General features: G+C 42.4%; 1 protein-coding gene across 50 annotated transcripts in view; it reads right to left on the minus strand.

Annotated features, from left to right (window-relative positions):
- SEMA6D (semaphorin 6D) overlaps positions 1-22,872 on the minus strand; it is a 597,185-nt gene that overhangs the window by 12,136 nt on the left and 562,177 nt on the right. For all 50 annotated transcript variants that reach the window (XM_084971080.1, XM_084970941.1, XM_084970907.1 and 47 more), the window contains 6 exons: positions 2,172-2,341; positions 1,664-1,775; positions 1,054-1,114; positions 881-943; positions 672-773; positions 337-427 (listed from right to left, as the gene is read on the minus strand). In XM_084971080.1, the coding sequence (XP_084827206.1) occupies positions 337-427; positions 672-773; positions 881-943; positions 1,054-1,114; positions 1,664-1,775; positions 2,172-2,280 (538 nt within the window). In that variant the 5' untranslated portion in view covers positions 2,281-2,341. The remainder of the gene's footprint in view (positions 1-336; positions 428-671; positions 774-880; positions 944-1,053; positions 1,115-1,663; positions 1,776-2,171; positions 2,342-22,872) is intronic.

The following is a 22,872-nucleotide window of genomic DNA, read 5'->3' on the forward strand; positions in this document are numbered from 1 at the left end:
TATATGCAAATACATCTAAACTCGATGTACATAATCAGCCTGTGACAGGTCAGCCTGTGAAATTACCTAATTTTACAGATGAGGGATTGAAGCATCAAAAAGTTAAGCAACTTATTTAGGGTCACTGGCCTACTTAACAACAGAGCTGAGTATCAGAAGACTTATGATAGGCTTACTTTTTAAGTCCTCTTTTTTGAAAATTTGTTCACAGCTCTCAGTCTCTTAAATACCCATATTAATGTAGCTATCCTAGTTATGAGCTCTTTTCTCCTTTAAATTCCTTTTGCACCTTCAATGTCATTAATCATTTATATTCATTACACTATAGAATCTTACCAGCAAAAAGGGCAACATTGGTTTGTCTGGCATCAAATGGGCATCTTGCCAAGCCACTAATTTCTTCCCCATCATACTCCAAGGTATTCAACTACAAAAGAAAAATAAATAGCTCATGTCACATCTGTTCAATGTACCTGTTTGAAAGCAATACTGCTTTATTTGTACTGAAATTCTATGGGAAGAATTCTGTCTTTCTTCTTCCATAGCATTTGAGATAAAATAAATGACTGGGCTTATAGCAGGAAGGATTCAATGCTAACAGCATACCAGTAAAGGAAGAAATTTGATTTAAAACAACAACAAAAAAAGCTCATTATATGAAATATACTTACCCTATAGTATCTACACATGGGATTAAATGCATTGGTGCCACAAACAAAAACCATCTCATCGTTTCTTGGAACAAATACTTTAATAAAATTGTGGCATTCATCCTAAAGAGAGGAACAATTACATTAACATTAGACGTTCCATTCACTTACATTGCGGGCTTAAGCCCCCATAAAGACTCAGTCTGGCAGGCACATGTTCATGCACTTACTTTATGCTTGCCTTTCATAGCACAGTTTTCTCGATCCTGTTGCCTTGACCGCCATGTCAGTTTCTGTATCAATCAAGCAAAACCCAAGTTCAATATTTTAAATATCGAGGGGAGAGGGACATAACACAAGTTCTGAGGGAAGGCAAATAAATTTGCCAACTGCACTTGCTCACCTTGTTTGGTACGACTTCTGTTTTGGGGATTTCATTTAAGTTTACCGTATAAACTTGATCCCTGGTGGAAACAAGGCAGGGAGTCATATCATGTGAATCCATAAAAATGTGAAGCTGCTGCTTATTTTATTTTTACAGATCTGCTTTTATTGTGTTTTGGAGATCATTTTGGCTTTTCTCTGTCTCCAACAAAGTCAACAAAGAGTACTTTTTCATTAGTGAGACGCTTTTATATATCACTGTGGTAAGGGAGCAAAAAAAAGCTCTTCTCTTCAGGAATGGGTCAAACTGCTACTGGGTATTAGCATAGACATACTTCTAATATTTGCTTGAATAATTCCAAGTTAAAAAAGAATAAAAGATTTTTTTTTCTCCTGCTGCTTTAGAATGGTGTGTGATTTCTTGATGGCAGTAATAAAATAGGACCGCTGAAGGCTTTTGCTGTATTTTGTTCCTGGTACACAACACTGGCTCTACTGGGTGAATGTTTTTGGCTACTTGCAATTTTTGATCACAATCACATATTAGTTTTTCATGAACTAGACACATTAATGCAAGCGCCACAAGAGAAAAGAATTTTAATCTAATAAACCAACGAGAGGAAAATTACCTGCCAGCAATATAAAGTGTGTCTCGAATTTTCAACATCAGCTGAAAGTCCAGCCTGTGCTGTGATTCATTGCCTGAAGGGCGTCCTCTAAAAACCGGATATTGCCTTGAATCTGCAAGTAAAAATGGGCTAAACCATCAGTCAGGATTACGAAGCTGAAAAATCGATATACAGCATTGATTAGCTGTATATACTAGTTGTAGAAGGGTTTTAACTAAATTCCCCTCTTAAGGTCTTGAATATGAATGAATAAAAGACAGTGAATGTCAGCAAATGGTCTTTTTCTTTTAATTGAAAACATATAGCTTATACATAGGTTGCTTTAGAAAAGCACCTAACTAAACTGTCTCATTTTCTCCAATCATGGGGAAACCATCATGGATAAATTAGTATGCAAAACATTTTAAAGAGTACAATTCTCTTTCTTTCTAAAAATGAATATGCTTAGAAAACCAAGACCAAAACAGCTTCCTTCTTTAAAGAGGAGAATGTTCTTTAGATTACTTACAGTGATAGTCAACAGTATTAAGGGGTTCATCATCTTCAGGAAAGCTGACTGCCCTCAACTGAGGGATCATCAGCAGGAGCATGTAGGCACAAAGCAGGAAGAACCTCATCGTGGATGGTGGGCCAAGATGAAGTCAGAGCAGGCCCTCCTCAGAAATCCCACTTAGCTACCTGGAAAACACAAACAGTTTGAGAAGATCTCTATGCTGTGATGAAACCATTTGGTCACTTAACACAATTTTTTTTTTCAGACACACCCATAGCACATGGAAGTTCCCAGGCTAGGGGTTGAATAGAAGCTGCAGCTTCCTGCCTACACCACAGCCACAGCAACTCTAGATCTGAGCTGCATCTGCAACCTACACCGCAGGTTTGGTAACACCAGATCCTTAACCCACTGAGCGAGGCCAGGGATCAAACCCGCATCCACACAGATGCCATATCAGGTTCTTAACCTTCTGAGCCACAACAGGAACTCCCTGTCTTGTCATTTGTGATCAGTTTAGTTTTTACCACCAGTCCTCGCCAATGCCCCCCTCCCACCTTGAAGATGGCGATGGTGGTGAGAAAGGCGATGTCTCTGGAAACACAGGCAAAAGATGGCACAGTGCCAAGTCTGATGACAGCATCTGGTCAGCATCCTGAGAGTTTTAGGCCCATTCACAAGCATGTTTGAGGTAACTATGTATGTCATCACAGCAAACTCACCAGAACCAAAAACAGAAATGCTGGCTGCTGACTTGGCAAGAAATGAGCAAAGTTGGGATTAGAATTTTAATTGAACTCCATTCTGCTACCTTTCCCCTATCTCTGAAATACATCCAGTACAGCCTGACTCTACTCCCCCACCTCTTCCCTCTGATAAAATACCCACACTGCCTTTTGAATATCCAGGGAGCTGATGGTCCTGTTGCCTTCACTGCTCCTGAAGGCACTACCAAATTTCATTCATTACTCAAGTCCTCACCCTAAATTCTTCAGTAAAACAGTTCCCTAAGCTTAGAAAGAACAACATGGAAGTAAGGCATGAATGACCTTGAATCAAGGTGAAAGATATTTAAAAGAAATGATGGGAGTTCCTGTGGTGGCGCAGTGGTTAATGAATCCGACTAGGACCCGTGAAGTTGCGGGGGTTCAATCCCTGCCCTTGCTCAGTGGGTTAAGGATCTGGCGTTGCCGTGAGCTGTGGTGTAGGTCACAGACGCTGCTCGGATCCCGCGTTGCTGTGCCTCTGGCGTAGGCTGGTGGCTACAGCTCCGATTAGACCCCTAGCCTGGGAACCTCCATATGCCTCAGGAGCGGCCCAAGAAATGGCAAAAAGACAAAAAAAAAAAAAGAAATGATTTCACAATCAATCAATCAAGTAAAGCAGGGCAGGGATGAAGAGGCAAAGCTGATTAGAGATCACTGGGGACGTTTATATTTTTTACATAAAACTTTCTGGACACAAACCAATACCCTAAGTATGCCTGTCCTCTTAGTTTTATTAAGCTTTAGAGCCACATGGGACCTTAGGGACCATCTAGTCCAACCCCCTCATTTTCCAGATGAGAAAACTAAGGGCTGGAAAAATTAAGGGACTCACTGAATTGCATGGAGCTATTCAGGGCAAGAGCAGAGTCCAGACTCACATCACCTGAGTCCCCATCCAGGCCTTTTTCATCAAATTAGATAATGAAATTAAATGTTTTTTTTTCCTTAGAAAATAGAGCATTACAAAAAATCTTTGTGGGGTAATGAATATACTCATTAACTTTACTGAAGTGATGTTTCACAGGTGTAGGCATATGTTAAATTTTACCAATTTCTATAATGACATATGAGCAACATTTATATATCAATATTATATGTCAATATATCAACCAAGCTAATAGCATTAACTATACACTATCCGTTGAGAATTTTTTTTTATAAAATCTTTAAATGTTATTTATTTTTTTAAAAAATTAATTAAGGCCTTGCTGGGTCAATGGGTATTTTTGTGAAACTATAAAAGCTCTACTTTGCAAGAGTATTCACCCCTTCCTCAACCAAAACTATCCCTTACAGCTACTGTACAGAACAGTTAAACATTTAACTTTAGCCTCAGTCTCATATATCTAAGAACTTTAGGGGCAATCACGAGAATCATTTCAAATTCTGGGGGAGTCCAACCATTCAACCAAGTACTTACTATGCCTCTTAAGGTCAAAGACACAGATGCACACACATGGATTATATGCAACACTCTCAACAGTAGAAGCCAAGTACATATATGTGAAATTTAGAATCCTAGTTTTTCAAAAACAAAAATATTGCAATACAATTTTCCTCAAGGGACAATCTAGCAGTAAGTTAACACACTTAAAATGTTCTGCAAAAAAGCCTGCGGGACAGGGACTTGTGGTAGCATCATTTTGTATTCTAGTTGGAAGAGTGGGGACTTTGGCAGCAATGAGACTTGAATGGAACCCCCCCCCCCAATTTCTAGCTAATTGACCTAGGAAAGCTTCTGCAATCTCTCTTAGCATTCATTTCTTTATGTATAATATGTGGATAATACCACCTTTTCCACAGGGTGAGAAAGAACTAAATGCCTGGCACCCACAACTTCTGAGTAAAGCTAATCCTTCTTTCCCATTTCCTCCTGGACACCATGCATATGACCAAAAGAATATGACCAAAGTCTTGGGAAAAGATGTCCTAAAGTATTAAAGCTATTTGGCCAGTTTTTTTTCCCCCACAAGTGGATAGGTAGTTTAAAATACCAAATAGCTGTTTTTAGAATAAAAGTTATAACTTGGGCCTGTCAAATCTGGAAAAGAAAGCAAAAAACAATAACCAACAATCCTACCATCATAACCCAGCCACTATGAGGATTTGGTTCTCATCTTCTTGACACATGCACATATTTTCAGTCATGACAAGATGACCTCTTTCAATCTACCACTTCTCCTGAAGCAGTATCTCCTGTCTTGCTTTTCCACAGTGTTTTGCCATTTATAAAGACCCTAGAACATTGAAGCAGTATAAACACATGATATGTTGCCCTAAGGATTTGATTCTGCTATGACATCAATCCCAAACTGGATGTTTCCACTGGATATCAGGGGAGAAAAATAAGAAACACCAATTAATCCTAAAGAAACATTGAAATATCTGCATGAAAACAAAAAGACAGCTCTGAGAATCCCTCTCCACTGGGACAGGTAACTGAATGGTTCAGATAGTATGGCAGAGCCTACAGGCCCCAGACAGCAAGGCAGGGAGGGGCCCTCCCCAGGAGGAGTGTCTTTTACAGCTGTAATTCCAGCCTTGAGACTGAGGATGGAGTCACTGCTGACTCACTGGCAAGCACCAAGCTGCTGGCTGAGCCATCATTTCCTATAACTCATTCATCTGACACTGCAGAAAGTAATTTCTCCCTACACCCCACCCCCACCAATCTCATCTGCCAAAAATAAAACCCCACTGCTAATTACTTCCTGTCCTTGCATAAATCGTTATTTTAAAAAAGTACTTTCAGATTTGCCATTGAAAATATAAACGGAAGTGTTTAATGTAAAATATCTATCAAAGTAAAGCTAAGTGGGGGAGGGAAGAATGTGGACATACCGGGGAAAAATGTATCAGGAAGGAGATTTATTTGCATGTAAACCTCTCGGGTTACTTTATTCTCACCTTTTTTAAGGAAGTATCTCAGGATTCCAGGCTGAGTTAAATCATCAAACAAACCAGTTATGTGGAATGAAGGCAAGAGGCAGGACACAATATTGGAAAAGACCCAGACTCTGAGTTTAGAAAGATCTGAGTTCACACTTGTGCCATTTACTTTTGCCTCTGGGATCTTGTTTAGAGTGACTTAACCTCTTTAAGCCTCAGTTTCCTCATGTGTAAATCAGAAACAATTACCTTTACTATCTGATAGGTTCTTCTGGGGATTAAATGAGATAATCTATATAAAATGGCTAACACAGAACCTGACCCATAGTAAATCTCTAGTAAATTTTAGGGAATATTATCATGACTATTACTGTTATATCTCACTGGGCAAAAGGGCAAAAAATATGTTTACTCTTTCATTTGGTATAACTATTTATGCACAGCTATTTATGTACATCATCACAATCATAGAGGTTCTTAGAAGATGAGGTACAGTTCCATAGACATAGATGCCTATGGAGAAGGAAGGAACCACCTTCCTACTGTGTAAGCTTATACCTATATGAAGTAAGGTATTTCAGTGAAAGAGCAGGGGTACCCAAGTAAATACATTTTTGAACTTTTTTTGTATGGGATTCTCCCATACATTCCTGATTTTAAGCCTAAATACAATGAGGAAAGCTCTTAAAAGGAGTTCATAGCTGCCAAGATAGTCAGGGTTTGAGTGATAAGATTTAGGAAGAAAGGGAGGCACAAGGAAATGAGCTTCATGCTCAGCACTTGATTTCCCTTTATGGGGCCTGATAGTTTTTCTTATATTCTTGATTTCCCATTACAGGATTTGCTGTATAAAGATGAGAATGTAGCTAGATAGAAAAGCCAAATTTTGGGCAGTCTCAACTGAGGACCCACCAACTAGGAGGGGTCCTAGTGAGTATCCAAAGCCTCTCATCTGGACTTTAAGTTATAGATCCTTAGAGGTCTGTCTAACCTTATAAAAACTCCAACTTGATCTCCAATTAATTAAATCTAGACTGAATGGATGTAGTTTACTCCTATTCTTCTTAGCTACTTACAGAAAAGATAAGGTGAATCCTCTCTAGAGAAAAATAGCCATCTAGGGGCTATAATTTTTATACAAAATGCTCAACATTCAAATAATAATTACTAGACATTCTAAGAACTAAGAGAGAAAAAAGACAACAGAAATAAGCCCATGGGTACCCAGATGTTCTCAGATACAGGTTTAACAACAACAACAAAAAAAACCCTATATTGATTTTGTCCAAGGGAAAAAAAAAAAAAAAAAAAAAAGATGACAAGATGGAGGACTTCACCACAGACCCAGAATTTATAAAAAAAAAGAATTAAATGGAAATTTTACATCTAAAAATCAGAAAAGTAAGGCTTTTTAACAGAGGCAGTTAGCAACATATTTCTTATACCTGAAGAAAAGAGTACTGAACTAAAAGATGAGTTAATAGAAAATTTCAGGCAGAAATATGCATAGCAAAAAGGTTGGGAAAAAACAGACAAGAGAGTAAGAGACACATAGGATCTTGTGAAAAGATATAATATATGGAAATCCCTGAAAATGAAGAGAGAAAAACACAGAAGCAATATTTGACAAAATAATGCCCACACTCTCTTTCAAAACTGATGAAAGACCATAAGACACCCATTAAAGGAACTCTAATAACTTCGAAATACAAAGGAAAAACACACTTAAATACATCATAGCAAAGATACTAAAAATAAAAAAAAAATTAAATGATAAGAGTTAAGATATTTAACCTTCAAAGAAGCAAGAATACTGACAGCTGACTTACCAATAGAAACAATGGAATCCAGTAGACCACAAAATTACATTTTTAAAGTATTGAAGGAAAATACATTTCTAGCCCAGAATTCTACAACCAGTGAAAATATCCTCCAAAAAATGAAGAAAAATAAGATGTTTTAGAAAAACAAAAACTGATTTATTGTTAATAGACCCACACTAAAAAAAAAATTGAAAGGAGGTCTTTAAGCTACAGTGTACAGGGTTGTACATAAATTCTCTTTATGGCCGAATTTGAAATTAATAAATCCCAGATACAGATATTGATATTGGTATATAGTCTGTCTCCTTGAAAGCTATATTAGTTCAAAGTAAATGAGAATTCAGAGATGGAGTAGGCCTTAATTTTATCCCCAGTTCAAAGAACCCAGAAAGAACCATGTTGATTTAATTAATTAATTAATTAATCATAGGACCGCACATGTAGCATATGGAAATTCCTGAGCTAGGGGTCAAATCAGAGATGTAGCTGCTAGCCTATGCACAGCCACAGCAATGCTAGATATGAGCCGCATCTGTGACCTACACCACAGCTCACAGCAATGCCCAATCCTTTAACCCAATGATCAAGGCAAGGGATCAAACCTGAATCCTCATGGATACTAGTTGGGTTCTTAACCCACGGAGCCATGATGGGAACTCTGAACCATGCTTATTTTAGATAACTGGCTGTCTCCTGGAAATGCTACTTCTCAAAGAGCAGTTGTTTAGACTCTCATACTCCATTTACCACAGGATCTGAAAGTGGAGGTGCTTCTTCCAAGTTCCCCAGTGACTTTTTTGGACCATGGGCCTTCATGAGCTTACAAAAAAAAAATCTTGTTTTTACTTGAGGTTCTGTCCCTCCTCCTCTCTTTTAGCCAATAACTTACCAGTTACTTTCTCTAAGAAAGATGTTTTTAAAACTTTAGCAGACTTGGACTAAAGTCCACTGCTGAACTTGTTATCAGCCATAGTTTCTTCACCTCAAAAATCATAAGGTCAATCACTTCATGTTTTGATTCCAAACATCTGTCCTTTGAGCTTGCTTGTTTAACTGTTCTCACCATGACTACTCTTCCTTCTCATGAGGGCCTTCAGTCTCCTAACTGCTCTTTTTTCCCCTTCCTTCCTTCCTTTCTTCCCTCCTTCTCTCCCTCCCTCCCTCTTTCTTTTCTTTCTTTCTTTTTTTTTTTTTTTTTTTTTTTATAATGGCCACATCTGTAGCATATGGAGTTCCTGGGCCAGGGACTGAATCTGAGCTGCAACCTATACTGGAGATTGAACCCACACCTCCATAGAGACTCCAGCCATTGTAGTTGAATTCTTAACCCTCAGCATCACTGCAGGAACTCCTCTTCTTCTTTCTTCTAATCCATTATCCATCCTTAGTCTTGACATACTACTTTATCCATCTTAGATATAATAATCAGTAGTCAATCATTTCAATAATACTTTTATCTGTACTCTAGACTCCTTCATCCTTTTTTTTCTGTGTCAGACTTTCCTGCAAAACTTCTGCCTTAGTTGATTTCAACTTCTGCACCTGCCCCAGAGCAGCTGAGCACTGGTGAAGACAACATGGTCCGGGGTAGTATGGTGCTAATCTTGATCACCAACCACAACTCCCACTACAAAACAGTGGGGATCCTCTATGAGATCTGCCCACTCCTCAGAGCAGCAAGTTTAAACTTTCCCCATTCTCCTCAAGGTCCTCACCTCTTCTCCCTCCTCATTCCACTAAGTTCTCCCCTCCTACATGGCTACTTTACAAAGAAAATAAAGCCATAAGATAGGCACTTCCTCAATCCCTCCCCCTTCCCATTACCAATAACAACAACCAATGTGCATCTTTTTCCCCCCTCTCTCCAGATTTAAGAAGCACAACTCCTCTCCTTGTGCTTTAAACCCAACCCTTTCCTGTTTTTCCTGGAACAGAAAACAAACCAACCAACCCATGGATTGTATTTTTCTCTTCTGGCATAGTCTAGAAATTTTTATTGCTTAATTAATATCCATTAGCACTTAAATTTGTCCAAACCACTCTCATTTCAAAAAAAAGAGAGAGAAAGCTCCTGTGATTCCATGTCCTCCTCCTGCAATCACCGAGCTCTTTCCTTCCATTCACAGACACTGAAAAAAAAGTTTTTTGTTCTCACTGCTGTCATTTCTTCACCTCCCACTCATTCTTCTACTTCCTCTGTTCTGGTTCCTCTCTCAATAGCATCTTTCAGTAAAAATGCTAATGACCTCCAGGTAGTTCAATGTAATGGCTACTTTCCAGTTCTGTTTCATGTGATCACTCAGTAGCTTTAGACACAGTTGACTGTTCACACATCTTAAAAGCACTGTGATTCCTTGCCTTCACTCCTACCACTTTCTTCTGGTCTTTGACCTACCTTTCTGTCTGCCCCTTGTTTGTCTCCCATTCATTTTCTAGATAAGCAAGAATGAACTTTTCAGAATATAAACCCCATCATAGAACCTCAAAATCCTTCAGGAACTTGCTATTACTTTTAGGGGAAAGCCCAGGTCTTTGCAATGAGGCTTTAAAGCTCTCCCTGTTCTGAGCCCTGCTTATCTTGAGCCCCTTTCCCTCTTTACGTGTGCTTCTGCCACCCTGGCTCTGGCTCTGGCCCTGGAATATGTCAAGGTACGTACTTCTACCACCAAGCCTTCGCCCCTCCTTTCTCTCTGGATGGCCCTTCTTGCCTCTCATCTTTGGCCTAGTTAAGTCCACCTAATTTTTCAGAGCCTGAAGAAGATTCTTCTCAGTCCCTTGGGACAAGCATGTCTCACAATTGTCAATACTTGACACAACTATGACAAATTATAAATGAAGGAAGAAACAAAAGAACTAATCATGGGCCATGACTCACCACAAGCTCTGCTAAATCTCTCAGGGCAAGATTAGCATTTTGGATTCCTGTTTGCTTTAGATTTAATACTGTTAATGAAAACAATAACAGAGGGCAGCAGACCCAAAGAGGGTGGGCAGCCTTGGTTCTGCTCCCAAATAGCATTCATTCTTTTAGTGGAGAGTGCTGTGAACTACAGGAGAGAATGGGGATGGGTCTGGAACTGCAGCACAAGGGGCACCACCATTCACTCTATGGTCTATGAAATTCCAGGGGGCCCTATTCACATTGCAAGCAATGAGAAAGATGGCCCGTGGAGTTACACGGGCCTGAGAGCCCCATGTGACAAAACGGAAAAGGAATAATGGATGCAAGTAGATTGAAAAAGAGCAAAGAGAAGAAAGTTAATTGCTATTCCTTGGAGCCTACCAACACACAGAGGGTTGTAATTGAAGGTCAATTACAAAAGTGAAGTTTATGTTTATGTAGCATTCATGTATCTAGATTCTGGGCAGTGCATTCTGCGCTCAACATCAGTATTTCATCAGAAGGGTATGACAACCAGGCTGATGGCATAAACTTTATAATAGAAGAAGGTAAGAAGAAGATGAATCACCATGAGATACCTACAGATTCGAGAAGACCTCTAAATAGAGTTGGGGCAGGGTGTGGTGGGCCCTTCTGAGAAGTGTGGGTAGCTGCTTACATGCAGGCTCACCAAGTGACTTGTGACTGATGGAGTTTCTTTGTGAGCATCAGCTCTCTCTTACCTAAGGAGTCTCTACAGCTGATGCCCCTGTCCCCCACCCAATCCTCTCCAGTGCCCAGGCTTGGGGACCAGGGACCATATATGAACAATCAATCATATCCTCCCTGACTCTCGGTCAGGAAGAGGTGTCTGAAAGGCCCTTGACTTCAAGACCCTTGCTTCCTCTGGGAACCTGGGTGCCCAGGTAAGAGGAAGAGGCTTCCAGCATTGTTCTGTTAATGGCACTTTATAATTAACCACTTAATACACTACCCTGTGGCAGGCTGAGGAAGTGACAAAGCAGCTCTCTGACTCACCCCCACGTAGCAGAAGTGCTGCTGGTGCATTAGAACCTGGAAGGATATGCATTCTGACGGAGCAAGGAAGGGCCAGACCAGAAGACTGGGAGCTAGGAACCACAAGGGACACAGGGATCCTTCTTCTCTCACTGACACTGTCAGAGAAGACGAAAGGGACCAGGCACCAGGAGTTATGGGGTAATGGACTCGCGGTGTGACCATAAACAGGTTACTTCACTTTGGGTTAAAAGGGAGGTAACTGAAAGTGTAGGAGCACATGTCTCAGAGTCCCTGAACTCCCTGAAGGCTGGAGGGCAGATTCTGACTTCCCTCCTGGTCAGGTAGCACCCACTGCTCCATACATTCTTCCCTCCATGTACCAACATCTTGGCTCCCACCACAACCAGTATTTCCCCTGATCCTGAGGCTGCCTGTTACCTCCCTGTCTCTCACCCCCTTCTCATCCAAACTTCTTCGAAAAGAAGTCCAAGCTCACTTCTTATTACATTTTTTTTTTTAAGGCTGCACCCATGGCATATGGAAATTCCCAGGCTAGGGTTCTAATCAGAAATGCAGCTGCCAGTCTACACCACAGCCACAGCAATGCCAGATCCCAGCCGCATCTACAACCTACACCACAGCCCACAGCAATGCCAGATCCTTAACCCACTGAGTGAGGGCAAGGATCGAAACTGCATCCTCATGGATACTAGTCAGGTTCATTACTGCTGAGCCACGATGGGAACTCCCCGACTCAATTCTCATTTTAAATCTCCTTTCAGGAGTTCCTGATGTGGCTCAATGGGTTAAGAACCTGACTGGTATCCATGAGGATGTGGGTTGTATCCCAGGCCTCACTCACTCCCAGGTGGTTAAGGATCCAGTGTTGTCACAAACCTGAATTTCAGATACTTTGCCTTCATTTGTATTCCTGCTAAGTTCCCTACTGGGGGCAGGCTCTGAGCTCCAAGTGCCTGGGTTCAAATTTACACGCTATCACTTGGCAGCCATGGGGCCCTGGTAAGGCTACTTCACCTCTCAAAGTCTAGGTTTTCATGTCTAAAATGAAGATAATTTAATCATGAAGATTAATTACAATGATTCAATGAAATAATTTATGTAAAGCATGCAGTCAAACCTTTTGCACCTAGTAAGGCTCCAACAATTACAACTATTATTGTTATTGATATATTTGTTTATTTTTTATTTATTTATTGGCCTCAAGGCATGTTAAAGGGATTGAACCCAAGCCATGGCATAAACCCAAGCTGCAGCAGTGACAATGCCAGAGCCTTAACCTACGGAGCCATCAGGGAACTCCCAATATTTTTAATATCCTACTCAGTCACTCAAGCCTTAAACCTGGGAGCCACACTGGATCTCTCCCTCTCCATCATCCTGTTTCCAACCTGTCAGTACATTCTAATCATTCTCTCTTTTCATTGTTCTCAAATTCACTCTAAACTAGTTTCTGCCCTCCTAGACTTCTAGTCTATTCTCCACAAATCCACCAGAATAATCTTTTCAAAGCACAAATAGCGTCATGTTACTTCTTTGTCTAAGAACAATTTTATGGCTCCCACAGGTCGATATGATAAAGTCCTGATTCATTTCCAAGGTTTACAAGGTCCTCCACAATCTAATTCCCACCAGCCTCTCTGTTTTAGCTACTGATACTCCCCGACCTTGATCCCAAAGCTGTGTCTTCTACACACACTATTCTCTCTCAAATGGCCTTCCTGGAAACCATCTACTTACCACGCAGTGACTTTGTTCTCTGCCCCTTTCCCATTCTTCCCACTGCTCCAAATCCCTCTCCCCTGGCCACTCTGTTCCCCTAGGACGACTAATCACACTATGACACTATGTAAATACTTCTCCAGAACTGACCACTTCATCGTAATGATGCTTTTTTCACATTTCCCTATTAAACTGTTCTGCCTGAGAAAAAGTGCATTGTACTCATCTTCTTTATCCTTTGTGTCAGACACAAGGCCTGGCATGCAGGAGGTCCTCAGTCAGGATGTAATGAATAGAGGAAGAAATAAATAGATGGAGGTTGTACATGTGACTGACTCAGCCATGGCACAGGTACCACATCTTGAACACCTCCTCACCTCCCCAACATTGCCCCAAACCCTTAGAATCTCAGGTCTACCATTTTCCTCTGACAGCATTTGTACACAACTCTCATCTGCCCCATGAGTTTCCAGGTGCTCCAAAACCAAGAGGTTCTTACAAATGACAACAGATGCCTCTTTTCACACCTTCCCCATCACTAACAAACTGCTCTTTGATCCAGGAGCGACAAGGGTAACATAGGCCAAAAGAGTTAAGTGATTTCTGTCACCCCCGCTGAAATGCCTCCTCATTTTGCAGCTTTCCCAGAACAAGGAAAGGAAGAGCTGTTCCTGAGATTAAAGAGCAGGGTGTATGGAACCGGCAGAGAAGGAAGTCTATTTGACTCCCTACTTCCCAACAAACAAAATTAAAATAAAAATCAGCCTGCCTAATGGCTGACTGATGATGGAGATTCTGCAATGGGAAATTCTTTTCTTTGGCTGATGACCTTTTTTTTTTTTCCAGTTATAAAGTACGTAGTGCTAGAGCGTAACAGAAGCCAGAAATCAGTATGAACACATTTATAAGACTTTTCCTTGGGGCTAGATTCTGATGCAAGAGAAAAGAAAGAAAGGTGGCAGCAGATACCATGGAAGGTAGAAAAGGGCACACTGCAGGGTATGGAAGCCTGTTGTGTTCTTTATTAAAGCCTTGCTTTAATAATCACTGTCTTCCTAAAAGTTGGGTCAGTTTTGTTTAATTATATTTTCCATGTATGAAAAAAGCTGGCTATTTTAAAGAAGTTTTCTGAAAAATGAAAGCAGCGCTTATGCAAGGTTTTTCCTTTAAGTGTGGATTTTCTTAAAGCCAAGCATACCAATATCTCCATCAGTAATGCTTCTGGTCAAATATTAATAATTCAAAAAGGAGTGGCACTTAAAAGGAATTGAACAGGAAGGGACGGAAAACAGGATCTAACCTGTCTCTGCCAAATTCTAAGCAAATCTGAGCAGGAATCCCAGAATTTGACCTCTGATCAGAACCAGGGCTCTGGGTAGCGTAATTCTAGTGACAACCTGCCTACAAGATTTTGCCTGTCTGTCCTAACTCAAATCAGATAATATTTTGATGCTAAATTGTTCTAGAAACAATCTTCACTTCAAGTGAGAATAACACAAGAAACTAATGAGAGGATGCGCCCCATGTCTAAACAGAGAGAACCTGCTACCCAGGAGGATGACAAAACACAGTAACTGCTAAAGAGATTGAGAGGATGACGAGCTTTGTGAAAATATAAAACAGAGGAACTGTCCACAATTGAAAAAGGAAAGGGAGAGAGAAAGCAGAAGGTTGCTGGGGCAGAAATGAACACAATGGTGTGTCTTTTTTTCTGGGAGGACCACTGGGCTTTCAAGGCTAACTACTGACAAGAGACAGTAAAAGCTTTTCCTTTGTTATCTTCTCCACATGCGTGGTCCCAGCCAGGCCCAGCTGCTCCCCTTCGGCCTCCAGGAAAGGAACCAATCTAGACAAAGGAAGGGCTCAGGGTTCCCAGGGATGGCAAAGATGCCAAAGGACTCAGCCTGTCTTTGGAACATTGGCTTTTTCTACCAGATGACCTGCTGGGGCTGCCATATGGCCTGTGCCTGACATTCTGTTTGGAATAATGGGACCTGGGTCCATGCCTGGTTCTGCCCTCTGGGCTGGGATAACAGAAGAAGAGCAGGTTTGTTCTGATTCTACTGATCTGTCTGATGCTGCCACTATGGAGCCATAGATTTCAGTCTCCTCCATGGTACCTGTTTTATATTTTCAAAGAACATGAACACTACCCAGGCAAGGAGAGGATGGAGGATGGGTTGCTGCTACTATTCCTAGGAGAGAATGAGGGGATAAATTCAGGGACTTAAGGTCCAGGAGTGGTGAAGCTGATATGGAACGCAGATGTCATGAGAGCCTAGTGATCTATGTGTTTCATCACTGCCCAGGACAGGAATTGGCTACAAACGAAGAAGCTCATGTCTTCAATGTTTCATCTTCCTCAAACCACCTCACCAGAGGTTGCCAGGCGATGTCACGACTGGAAATAGTTGTTGAAGGGTTTACAGAAAGGTTAAGCTTAACAACCCAGAGAATGAAAAGTGGACTTCAAAAAAATTGCAAAGCCAAAAATTCCTGGTCCAAGCACTAAGGTTTCCAGCTGCCAAAAATACGGCCTTTGCTTTTGCCCTCTGTATTTGAAAACAGAGTAACAGCTGCTTGTCTATAATGGCAAATGGGGAGAATGATTACTAACTGTTAAGAAGGATCTAAAATAAAGCACTACCATTATCTCATTCCATTAGAAAATTCAGCTCTGACTTGTTTTAACATACCCACTTCCTGGGTGAAGAATACACAGCACTCTGCTATTGTTGCAACTTCCGTTAGTTTATAATTATTTCAAAAAATGTTATTTTGTTCTACTGATGGAAATGAGGTCCCTGGGGAAGTTTCAGCCAACATCCTAGATTAATAAATGGCCCAAGTTAATTTTATGGCCAGAAAAAGCTCTGTGAGGGCCCAGCCTGGACCTGAATAAGTTCACTTGCAGGCCTTTGTCTGGGCTCCATATCTGCCACATCTATGAGCTTTGGAAACCTCTGGGTGCACAGAGGCAAAAGGGGAGTCTAGGTAAATGCATGCCAATTGCTGATTTTTACCAAATCGACTCAATACCTAGCATTTATGAGAAAAGTTGGACCCTTCCTCCCCTGGGGGCAGAGGCTGAGTGTGGTGCTGAGAAGTGAAGCATGGGGGTTGGGTTGCTGACTAGACTAGGCAACTTAGGAGATCCAGCTTTGCCACTTAACTAGCCTCAGGCAAGCTGCTTAATGGCTCAGCTCTGTACTTCAGTTTCCCTGGGCAGTGGGGATAAGTAGGACTCACTCACTAGGACTGAGTGAATTACCCAAGGAGCACCCCCAAGCTCCTGCAATCGTCCTTCAATCCAGGTGAGTACCAGGAAGCTCATGCAAGGCTCACAGCACGACCTTGAGGAAGGGCTGTGTCATTCAGGCTATGGTTGTATATAATTATGCCTCTAACAGTCTATGACCCTTATCTACACTGATTCTCACCTCCCCATATAAATCACCTCAGGGGAGGTTAATCTCACCCCAGATCTGAAACACATCAAACACACCTGGAGATAACAGGGGATTGAGAAATCCAGATTCTACTCTTGACTCAGCCTCTAGGAGCCCAGAGGCTGCACCTCCTCTGGCTTCAGTTTCTCATCTATAAATGAGGGGCTGGGCTAGAACACCAACGATCTCTAAGGCCCGTCCAAGTGATTAGATTTTATTGATTCTGAGTTTGGTGCCTGGGCCGAAAAAGGCTCTGCACCAAAAGTAACATAATGCCCAATTCACACTTCTAAATTTTTCCGACAGCTTTGGCGTTGCCTAGGATACAAAGTGCATGTGCTCCCTCTGCACCCTGAGATTGGAGAGCCGTGATCACTGCCTCTGGTCTGGAACGCCAAACCACAAATGGGCTTTGTAGTGCAAACCGGCTGATGCGTTCAACACAGAATACGTTTCCATGGGCACTTACGAACATGGACTTGGCGCTCTGACCCTACCCTGGAGGGAATGGCAGAGGGTGACTTTTCCCTCTCCACAATCATGTGGCCTTGGAAATACTGCCCTTAGGTGACACCTCTAACTTCTCTGGACCCAGGGGTAAAGGGGTACAGGCCCTCCCACTGGTCAGCAGATCACTTCCAGTTTCTTTTTTAAATTGTGTGCTATGTTTATGGGAAGCTCAGGTTCTCAGCCAGAACCTCCAGGTTTCTCGGCCCCACCCTGTGTCCCCAGATGTACTTTGTCACTGATCTGAGGGAGGTTATTTCACTAACTTCTTCTGTGTGTGACAAAATCAGGAACTCCCAGCTCTCACTGCTATTCATTCTAGACCGAGGTTGGCAGTAAGCTCACATTTAGAGTGTCTTACTTTTTTTTTTTTGTCTTTTTGCTATTTCTAGGGCCACTCCCACGGCATATGGAGGTTCCCAGGCTAGGGGTCTAATTGGGGCTGTAGCCACCGGCCTACACCAGAGCCACAGCAATGCAGGATCCGAGCCGCGTCTGCAACCTACACCACAGCTCATGGCAATGCCGGATCGTTAACCCACTGAGCAAGGGCAGGGATCGAACCTGCAACCTCATGGTTCCTAGTCGGATTTGTTAACCTCTGCACCATGACGGGAACTCCAAGAGTGTCTTACACTTTTTAAAGCAAGTATACCTTATCAATATTTTGGTCCTTAAAGTTTAAAACAAAAATTATTATTTCCACTGAACTTCATGTCAGCTTCACCAGGACAGAAGTTAGGTATGTTCTGTTCTGTTCTCTGCTTTGTCTTTATAACCCACCATGGTATCTGGTACATGGTATGTAATAAGAGGATGTTTACTGAGTTAGTGGATGAATCTCCACCATATAGACGAAGAGTTCAAAAACTGCTCAGGGTTAGGCTATTAAGAAAAGGCTTCTGGATCATCTATCGCTAGCTAGGTCCACTGCTCATTCTATCACCTCAGTGGCTAATCTCGGAGAGGCTCAAAAGGGATTTGCCTAGAAAACCTAGGTTCCACGGTGACATTCAGCAGTGATCTTACAAACCTGAGGCCCAACGGGGACAGAGGTTAGCATTTGGATGCCTCTTTTCTTATATGACACTTCTGTCAGCACCCCATATTCCAGATGTATGACTTCTCTGAATAGTAAGCACAAACGTGCTTCTCCTGCATCTTGGCCTTTGCACGTGCTGCACTCATCACCTGGAGTGCCCTTCTTGTCCCTTCTGCTCCCTTTATGTGGCCAGTTCCTAATCAGAAATCACTTCCCACCAGGCTTTTTCCTCCATTCCTCCTTCTGCCACCAAAATCTGGGCTCCTGTTCATCGGAGCACACAGCACACAATATTACATTTCCTTATTTTCTTCACTTCCTGTCCCCTCCCCCCATCCCATGCCATGAGTTCCTCCAGTATAAGGACTGTGTCCTTTACAGCCACACATACATTCCTTAAAAAGCAGTGGGTACATAGCTTTTTAAATAGTCATTGGTTGAATGAATTGATACATGTGACTCTCTTTTGAAGAAAACAATTTTTTTTTTTAAATCTCTGAAGAGCACTTCTCCCACTCATGGTGACTTGCTAGCAACAGGTCACCCCTGGTCACCAGTGACAAATACCGGGGCACACCAACACGGAATTACATTGCCGTATGTGGGGAAGGTGTGCTCTCTTAGAGCTGCTGACTTGACCCCAGTGAGATGTGGGCTTCCACTGATTTTGCTCTCGCTGGATGGATATACAGGACATACAGTAATGCTCCAATGATCTTCTCTGGCCCATTTCCTACAATGACCAGTGCCTTGGACCTGTGCCCCCAAATTCTATCCCAGTCACAGGCAGCATCCTGAAGAGGCAGAGTGTTGCTTGGCACAGGTAACAGGCTGAACATTACTGACATCAGCCTGATTATGTTTGGAGGGAAAAGAATGGCTGGCTTTCCTTTTCATCACGTACCCTTATTACAGACTTGCAGCTCCTTAAAAAAAGGAAAGAACATAAAGCCAGGGGAGATGGAGAGTTTGAGGTCTTTTGTATAAAGGATCCAGAGACCAACTGAGGTGACAACAAGATTCAGTGGAGAACTCTTACCAGTACTTGGAGAAAAAAGACAGGAGGGACCACTGGGTTTCCTCCCAAGTGGTTCTATCCCTCCAAGTTGGGGAGAGAGGGAGAGCCCCCTCTTTCAAGTTGTACATGCTAAGGTCCCAAAGAGCCTTTGGGATAGTGGGACTTCGAGCAGAGGCAGCTGCTAACAGGCACAATCCTCAGCCTAATGGGAGTGGGGGCACTCCTTTCAGAGGTGCTCCAATCAAAAGTTCCCAGGCCTTAAGCTCTATCTCCAGTGGAGCTCTATCTCCATTATACCATCTCTGCCTACGGTGCCCTCCTGTAGCATCCACCTGCCCATGGGAGAAGCAGCAATGGAGGCCACCATGAGGGAGCAGAGGGATCCCTCAGCAAGGGTACCACCTGCACGTGTGAGATTCTGTGCTGCCCATGCACCCAGGCCAGCCCTGTCACCTCTTTGGAGGTGAGACAAGGGAGCATCGCTGCTGACTAACTCACCAAGGTTTTTTAAAGGGACAAGTGTGAAAATGTGAGTAAAAATACTTTGTAAATTGTAAAGGTGCTATGCAAGCGTGAAGAAGTAGTATTATTACCAGTGCTTTATTTAGTCACAGTTTGCAACAGCTTGGTGACTGACATGGCTTCTGGTTCTGCTCAGATAAATATTAACATTCCTATTTCCCTGGACACAGCCACTCTGCCAGTCAAGGGCTCTGCTGGGCTTCCTGCTCTAGTCTCCTGCTGTTCTTGGGACCGAGAACACCCTCCATGGCTTCTGTGACTGGGAAGTTCCTACTCATCCCTTAAGACCCTTTGCTGGTTTGAGTCCTTTTCCATCTCTCTCCTTTCATGACACTCCATCCATTTCAACTATGGGTTTACATGGTGGGCAGCACTGGCCATCTACCTGCTTGTCTCTCTGATTTGACTGTGAGCACCTGGAAGGCAGGATCTATGACTTTTTAGTGGAAACAAGTTCATGGGCTACTACCTGAAATATTTCCCATGCCTGCTCTGCTAAGAGAGCAGAGTTTGCCTGGTAACAGACTCCTTTTGTCTTCATGGAGTTATATGTGCTCTGTACATACTGGCAATTGGGAAAGTAGAGATGAGAAGGATCACAACAAGCGAGGGCTGAATGTGGAGGAAGCACCATGCCTTGTGCTAAGCACCTCCCTGGGAGGCTTGGTACAATTCTAAATTTGCGGATAAAGAAATAAAGAGGTAATCTGCCTTCAATCATGAAACTAAATATCAGGGCTTAAGTCACCTGACTCCAATGTCCATGGAGTCATCAGAAAAAGATAACGCAGAAGAAATGGAAAGGAGAGGGGAAAGAGGCCGTCGTAATTTACAAAGAAAAGCCTACCAGCATATGTTTGGCTTGGTTTGATTATTGTTAGGATATGAGCAGCACTCATGTCTTCTTCTAGTCTAGTGATCTAGCATGTACCTGTAGCAGACAAATAAATAAATAAAAGATTCTATGAGACAGTAAAGTAATAAGAAAGGAATTTCATGTAGGAAGCAAGTGAAGATCCTGTCTCCCTAAGTCTTGGGAGCTGGTTTCCACCTCTTCTTCCTCCCTCCACCTTTGAAATAGCCAAGCCCTCTTTCCTACCATCCCAGACCCAACATCAAAGACTTTAAGTGGTTTCTGGGGGCGACATGGCAGGAGTGCTGGGGGCACCTAGCCCCCAATCAGGGACCCTTCATCTTCATGTTCAGGTACCCCTGCATGGACACAAATTGAGGGTGTCCCGGCCCATCTGCTCCTTAGTCCCCCAGACTTAAAGAAAGGCTCCCTTGGGAATCTCCCTTATCAATGTCCAGCAGGCCAGACAGTAGACATGAGGGGGAGCAGGTAATAAGGAAAGTCCCTACCTCTGAAGGCTTGTCTACTTCTATTACTTTCTATCTTCAATGACCAGTAAGAGAATAAGAAAGAGAAAACTCTTATCCCCACCCACCTCAACCCCAAGACATGGCTGAAAAAAGGGGCGGGGGTTGAGATGGAAAACCACAAAAGGAACCAGCAGAGGATGGCCCACCTTCTTCACCACACTGGAGAATAAACACCCTCGGCCCATCCAATGAGGAAATAGGCTTGAAGAATATTCTGGTTCTACCACCCACTTGCTGTGTGGCCTTGAAAAAACTACCTCACCTCGCATCTGTAAAAATTAGAAAATAATTGGTCTATCCGAAAGGATTGCTTTAAAGGTTACAGACTTAATATTCAGAAAACCTTTAAAACCATGCCAGGCAAATAAGTGCAGCAACTATCAGCTATTGTTACGGTTATTGCTGTTAGTATTGTTATTAGCATAACTCTATTCCTATGTCCTCTGCCCTGCGATAGTCTGAGCTTCCCTGAAGACTACCTCTGGTAATTCTGTGTCGTCTTCTATGCTCCAAATTCTCTCTTGGAATATTCTTTGGAAGAGTGGACACAAAAACTGCCTTCAAGTTAACTTCCCTTTTCCTGGCACTAGTAATAGAAACACCTAAATAAACCACTCAACATTCAGGTGAGATGCTGTGGCTGTTAGCACATTAGATGATGAGCATTTTGCTGGTATAAATGTACCAACTGTACTTAACGTCACTATTCTTGAGACACATAACATCCTCAGGCCCACTTTTGTTATCTATCTTAAAAGAAAAGAGCTGGAGTTCTTGTTGTGTCTCAGCAGGTTAAGGATCTGACATTGTCTCCATGAGGATGCTGGTTCGATCCCTGACCTTGCTCAGGGGGTTAAAGATCTGGTATTGCTGTGGCTGTACAGAGCCTGCAGCTGCAGCTCCGATTCAGCTCCTGGCCTGGGAACTTCTATATGTCGCTGCTGTGGCAATCAATCAATCAATCAATAGAAAAAGAAAAAGAAAAAAAAGAGCCATGACATGATTAAAAGCCCTGAGACCCGGCTTCCTGGAGAAGGCTGGGGAGTGGAAGGAACACTGCCTGATTCCCAACAGTGGAAACATCAGTCAGGAGACTCTGGACTGAATTACTGAATGACTGAATTCCTTGTGGTGGGAAAGGTGAATGAGGCAAATGGAGAACTCACTCCTGGAGTATTCTGGAAAGCAGGGGTAGATGTTAGTGCTATGATACCTCCCAGTCCATAGTGTTTCAATTATCTAGTTTCTTAGCCTCTCAAGGAGTTAGAATGCTATATGGCAGTTTAAAACTGTGGTCCCCAAATATTTTTAGAAAGTTCCCATTTAGAAGAGGGTGTATATATCCTTCCTTTGAATCTGGGATGTGACTGCATGAATAACAGAATAAGGCAGGAATGATGTCGTGTCAGTTTCTGGGCTCAGAACTTACTAAATGGGCAACTTCCACATTCTGTTTTCTTCAGACACTCATTTAGCCTGGCCGCCATTGTCTGAAGAAGCCCAAATTGCATGTGAAGTCTTCATGAAGAGGCCCACATGGAGAGGGATGAAGACTGTGACTCTTAGCCCTAGCTGAGCTCTGTGTTGAAAGGCAACGCCTCTGGGCTTCCCACATGTGTGGGTCAACTCAGAATTGGATCCTCTAGGCCTCAGCTGAGCTACCCTGGCTGTTACA

The sequence above is a fragment of the Sus scrofa genome, chromosome 1 (genome assembly GCF_054392235.1).
Source record: "Sus scrofa isolate SSC_HxYL_T2T_F1_AM1 chromosome 1, Sscrofa_HxYL_maternal_Yorkshire_Landrace_v2.0, whole genome shotgun sequence".
In the NCBI taxonomy this organism is placed as follows: domain Eukaryota; kingdom Metazoa; phylum Chordata; class Mammalia; order Artiodactyla; family Suidae; genus Sus; species Sus scrofa.